Here is a 5,745-nt window from a genome sequence, read left to right as displayed (position 1 = left end):
GCCCTGGTGTGTGGCAATTTAGCGAAACTCATTTACCCAGTCTTAACAGCATTATCTTCTTTTAAAGTCAAATATCTGGATTTTGTTTAACTAATTTGCTGGATTGTGATAAAAGTGAGGTTAAGGCCTAAGTTCAGTCTTTCTTCTTTATTTGTTACATAAAATTATAATTTGTAAAAAGGAATGTGTTTATCCTATGAGAATTCATTTGATAACATTTAAAACCAACTTTTTGTTCAATAAATAATGACAGAGATTAGGCCCCTGGCTCGGACCAAGTTTTGAATTTTAGGCCCCAGTTTGACACCCCTGTTCTAACCAGTGATAAAAACCTTTACCCATCGTTTGGTGGAACTTGGAGACATAAAACATCCTGATTTTTTTTTCTTTTCACTCAGATACTTTCTTATAATTTGAAATAATTCAGGCCTGAACACCATACCTTTGGCCCAACAGGGTTTCTACTGGGAGTAAATTGGCCAGATAACAAGTGGCAACATGCCTTTCTGCCAAGTCTTTAATCCTCTTCTTTTCAAAAGTGCATATGAACCAACAGAGCTAATTCTATTCTCTTTATGAATGACTAATTGTGTGTGGATGATACGCATCAACAGGCAGCAAAACCACGCTTGCTCCAGCCTTACAGGTTATACTTCTGACATTTAAATACATTAACTAAACAGTGACAACATGATAGCATGGGACAAGTGCAGGTGGTGGTTTGGGGTGTTTTTACCTCTGGAAACAGGAGAGTCTGGGGGGCAGGACGACTCCTTGCTTTCAGGGGACAGTCTTTGCTTTACACTTCCTGAACTGAGAGGCGGACTGGATGGGGGGCTGGTCGAGACCCGGCTGGCTCCGGCGTACAGGGTTTGAGCCCGGGTCGGACTGCTCGGACCCCCGCGCAGGAGCTGGTAGGGCACGGTGGCCCGGATGGGGTGCAAGCGGCAGCCGCTGCCGCTGAACGAACCCGGAGAACCCGCGTTGCTGCGCCTCACTCTCGGCTGCTGGAGAGAGTTGCTGCCCGGGGTTGACATCCTGCGAAACGGGCTGCGTCGAGTCTTATCTCGGTGGAAAACACGTCGTGCCGCCCAGTCTGCTGCTKCTTCTCTGGAGCTTGGTTGTAGGAGAGAGGGAGTTAAGATAAACATCAGCCCGTTAGCGAAAAACGCTAGCTTCCTTCAACAAAATTCAACTCATGCGTTCAAGGAGGGGGAAAACCCTCAAAACACGAATTATTTTGTGACAAACTTACGTGAGAGACACTAATACAAGCCGTTGTAAACTCCAACCATGACATGGGTAACTTTAAAGTTGTTTTTGTTACTACTTTTTACAAATTAATTCGCGTTTCGCAGCTCTTGTGTCTTCCCCATCCTGTTCCACTCACTTGACAGTTTGTCAGGCAGACTAGTGGTTGATGTCTGGGGCGGGGTTAAAGTTTCCCGTGCTTCGGCTTCTGATTGGYGATTTGTTGAGTACAGTAAGCCTGATGATTGGTTGTCGCTGGGATTGACTGCACTCTTAGCCAATCAGATTTGCAATAAGTTACATATTTACATAAAAGCAAAATTGACAATACCATTAGCAATAAAACTTTTTAGTTTTTTATTCGTCTTGATTTGAAATCTCTCCTAAATAACTATGACTTTGTCTTTTTATGCCAACTTTTAGCCACTTTTTTAAAGATTTAATATACCATTTTGCTACTTTTAGCTTGCATTTGCTGCTTTTAACTTCATGTAACATTTCATTACCAGTTAGCCTTTTACTACTTTTAGCTACTATTTTGCAGGTTTTAACTTTTAACTAATTAAAGGGCACTATTTGCTTATAGCCAGCCTTTTGACACTTTGTGTATCTTTTATTGCTTTTATGTTTTATATTGCATTTTTGCTACATTTAGCATTAAGCTATCAGTTTTTACTTACCTTTTATTACTTTTAGCTTTTATTTGCCCTTTTGCTACTTTTGGCTAATATTTATCACTTTTAGCTTAATTTAACCTTTTGTTCCTAGTTAGCCTTTTGCTACTTTTACTTGTTTCAGCTACCATTTTGCAGGTTTTAACTTCTAGCCAACTATAGGCCACTATTAGCTTATAGCCAACCTTTTGCTACTTCCAGCTTACCTTAGCTTTCATCTACGCTGTTGCTGCTTTAGCTAGTCTTACACTACTTTCACACAACTTTTACAGATTTAAAGTTTTTGCTACTTTTATATTGTAGCTAATGTCTTAGCTTCCAGCTAGCACTTACTTGTTACTTGTAGCTATCCTTTTGCACAACCTTTTACTAAGTTTAGCTKGTTACTTTAATAATCTATATATTTATCCAACAATCTGGCCTAAAAACATTTCACTTTTTGTTCTGACAGAACAAAGCAGAAAAGTTTAAATTATTTGTTTTATAAAAAATTTGTTGTTGAATTAGATTAAAATGTTTTTAGGGTCTTTTTTAAATTAAACAGCATAACTTAAAACTTTTTGTTCCATTAAGCTCATATCTCTGAGTAAGTTTCGAGTATTTATGTCCCTGTTTCGCTGCAGAAACGCTCTGAGGGCTTCCAGAAACTAGTCAAATTCCTTTTATGCCTTAACATGTTTAGCCAATGAATGTGGTGAGACAGTGGGTCAAAGGCTGTTTTCCGAAGGAAAAACAAAATTTTAACCTCAGCGACTGAGCCAACGGGATGATCGTTCCACGACAACCTGCCAAAATACATTTACTTTTAAAAAAATTACTACACTGTATACTTCAGCTGAAAGCTCGAGGCAGGAAGCCAAAGATGAGCCAAGAGGTTCAGACGTCCAGAATCAATCACATTCTCCAGTTTTTGGTCTGAGGATGTTTTTAAAACAGACAAAACTACACCATTTGTGTCAATAAACAAATATAAAAACACTCCAATTCGTCAGTGATTTATTTTCAAAGGCAAAAAAAAAAAAAAAACCCCCACAAGAAACAGTAAAAGTAAATTCTGGACGCTACACAGCTCAATCATTTGTCAGCTCCTAAAAAGGGCACGTGGGTCTGTAAAACCTCCCACACCGGGATGAGATCCTGCTACACACACACACACACACACACACACACACACACACACACACACACACACACACACACACACACACCATTGTAAACAACGTTTACAATGTGTTTTACACGGGACAGTTACCCCACAGATGGCGCCCATCCTTGGATTGATGTGTGGTACTGGGGAGGGGGGGTTAAGACACCGGTGGGGGGTAGAAATAAAAGAGAGGGGCAGTTTTCATATCTGGAGGTGGTACGGTGGGAGGAAGGCGGGGGCTCAGGCTGTCTGTTTTCTCGTCCTCTCTTTGAATCAATAGTGTTCCGGCAGCTGAGGGTCTTTATGAGCAGAACAATCTGGAGGGTCTTGTCAGAGTGCCGAGCAGCTGCCGTTTTCTGGGGAGCTTCTTTCACGGACCACAGSCCTGGAGTGGGCTGCTGAATGCATGCGCACCCTCCCTCCCTCTCCCCCCTAAAACCACCCCCTCCCACACAAAGACAGCCGAGGAGTGGCAACACAAGGAGAGCTTGAGATTGTTCTTACTGTCACCCAGTCCGCCCCCCTCACACACAGACACCAAACTGAATTTTTATGAGGTATGTAAAGACTTTTCCCATTGAAGACATGAAATAACTAAAAAAAACTCACTTCAGACACCTGTGATTACACCTCATCATCCTTATAAGTGTACAAATTATAACTATCCTGATTCAAGTTGAACTAGGCTGCAGCAGAGCCTCGTGTAAATTCTCCTGAGTGATTTTGTTTTTATTAGCTGAGCAGTAAATTAGCGTTAGCTCCCTTTTGGATTTCACTTCACCGGCTCGCTCTGCTTCCCTTCTTCGTTCACGGTTAGTACACGACGTCCACTAGATCATCACTCAGCAGCGCTTGTTTCTTTTTCAAGCAGCCGATTCGGAGGGAGGGACGCGGCCGGCGCTCCTCTCGGCGGTCGGCCTCGTTTAGCTTCTGGCTCGTGTTTTGGCTTGGGTTCCCAACACGCGTCAGCTCCTGTTTAGCTGCTGTCTGCAGGCACCAGGTTCCCCGTGGTGTCCAGCTGCATACATTTACACGTACAGGCCGACACCGGGCACTCTGTGTGGTCTCTGTAACACACAAACACACACATCGACCGTTTTAATCAACCAAACTGAATGAAATGCAATAATTAAGACAATAATTAGGAAACATGGAGGTCTATAACAGGGGTTCGTAACCTTTTTGACCTCAAGGCCCAATTTGTTGAACATAAAGTGACACGAGGCCCAGTCAGACATTACCAATGTACGGATCAAAATGATAATTATTCTAAATGTTGGTTTAATTTTATTGTATTTACATCATAACTAAACTATCATAACTAACATAACTAAATTAAATACACTTACAGTTTACTTACTGATGTTTTCATTCTCGGCAGGTTTCTAAGGTTCTTCTTCTACATATTAAAAAAGTTGTTAAACATCTGAGTGGCGCATTACCGCTACTAGTGGTGAGAAAGTGTATTGCACCTTATTCAAAATCAATGCGGTCCCACGGCCCTCTGCGGCCCAAAGTTAAAAATTGTTGTTTTTTTGAGGCCCTCAAGGTGGCGCTCATGGCCCACAGGTTAAGAATCACTGGTCTATAGAACAACAGGAGTGAGTCTTTGGACCGTGTGATCTACTGTAATCAGGTCTGGTTTAGATCATTTTTGTTGTATATAGTATCTAGCTGTTTATAATTAACAATTATAAAAATCTGTGAAATTTATTGTGATCTTTGCTCCTCTGTGTCATCACAGGTGCAAACAGGACGGGGCTCACTCTAGTGTTATTTAACTCTACGTTAGAAAACCAGAACATTTCAGAAGAGTTTTATTTTTTAAGGTGCAGCTAAAGACGCCTACATCTTAACATATGAAGAAATGTTCAAGCTGCTGCCAGAGGCGCCATGTGATCACCGTGGTGACCACACACCTGCCTCTCACTCCCTGACTGGGGGGTTAAATAAGWGGCAGAGAAAAATGCAAAGTGAAAGCGGGCCTCGGGGCAAACAGAGGCTGTGTGAAAACTGCAARTCTGATTTTAAAAACTCTCTAATGTCAGTAATGTTCTGTTAAAAGCAGAGAAGTTAAACTGTGATTGTGTGAAAACGATAAAGCAGGGGTGGGCAACTGGCAGCCCGCGGGCCGTCTTTGGCCTGTAGGTGACTTCCATCCGGCCCGCCAGTGAGCTGAAACATTATAATTTTTTTTCTTACTGTTTGTAGGGATGGGTACCAAATTTGATACTTTTATAAGTACCGACCGAATTCTGTCAGTACTACCAAGTACCTATTCACGTAACATCAAACGGTACCATGTTTCGGTACCTAAACGCATCATTGCGACCATTTTGGTGTAATAGTAGTGGGTTTTCCATGCTTGTCCTGAACGCAGCATCGCGCAAGAGCGTAATGACATCAGCAGCCGCTGGTTTAGTAAACAGTGCTCAGACTGAACGTAGCTTGAAAGCAACTCACTTTAAAGGCACAGTGTGTAGGATTTTGTCAATTCTTTTAGCCAAAATTGAGATAATCACTAATGACAATAATAAAAAACATGTCTAATCATTGCAGACAAAGACCTTGTTTTATTATTTTTACCTTATAAAAAGCTGTTTATATCTCCATGGTCGCAGGTCGCCACTACCAAGGACAAACTGCGGTGGCAGCATCAAAATCGGTTTTAGT

At 41.7% G+C, this 5,745-nt stretch overlaps 2 protein-coding genes across 6 annotated transcripts in view; both read right to left on the bottom strand.

The window, feature by feature from the left end:
- glcci1b (glucocorticoid induced 1b) overlaps nucleotides 1–1,428 on the bottom strand; it is a 27,159-nt gene extending 25,731 nt beyond the window's left edge. For 2 of the 5 annotated variants that reach the window (XM_014016409.1, XM_014016408.1), the window contains exons 1-2: nucleotides 1,256–1,427; nucleotides 737–1,116 (exon numbers count right to left, since the gene is read on the bottom strand). In XM_014016409.1, the coding sequence (XP_013871863.1) occupies nucleotides 737–1,037 (301 nt within the window). In that variant the 5' untranslated portion in view covers nucleotides 1,038–1,116; nucleotides 1,256–1,427. Of the gene's footprint in view, nucleotides 1–736; nucleotides 1,117–1,255 lie in introns of all 5 variants that reach the window. The other 3 variants (XM_014016410.1, XM_014016406.1, XM_014016407.1) reach the window with 3 other exon arrangements.
- A 1,476-nt stretch (nucleotides 1,429–2,904) lies between these two features.
- The window catches only part of mios (missing oocyte, meiosis regulator, homolog (Drosophila)), a 16,824-nt gene continuing 13,983 nt past the window's right edge, over nucleotides 2,905–5,745 (bottom strand). Inside the window, exon 12 of the mRNA XM_014016403.1 lies at nucleotides 2,905–4,139. Coding sequence (XP_013871857.1) covers nucleotides 4,049–4,139 — 91 coding nt within the window. The 3' untranslated portion in view covers nucleotides 2,905–4,048. The remainder of the gene's footprint in view (nucleotides 4,140–5,745) is intronic.

The sequence above is a fragment of the Austrofundulus limnaeus genome, unplaced genomic scaffold, assembly GCF_001266775.1.
Source record: "Austrofundulus limnaeus strain Quisiro unplaced genomic scaffold, Austrofundulus_limnaeus-1.0 Scaffold144, whole genome shotgun sequence".
NCBI lineage: Eukaryota > Metazoa > Chordata > Actinopteri > Cyprinodontiformes > Rivulidae > Austrofundulus > Austrofundulus limnaeus.
Note: the sequence above shows the minus strand (reverse complement) of the source record. Positions and strands in the feature narration are given on the sequence as shown.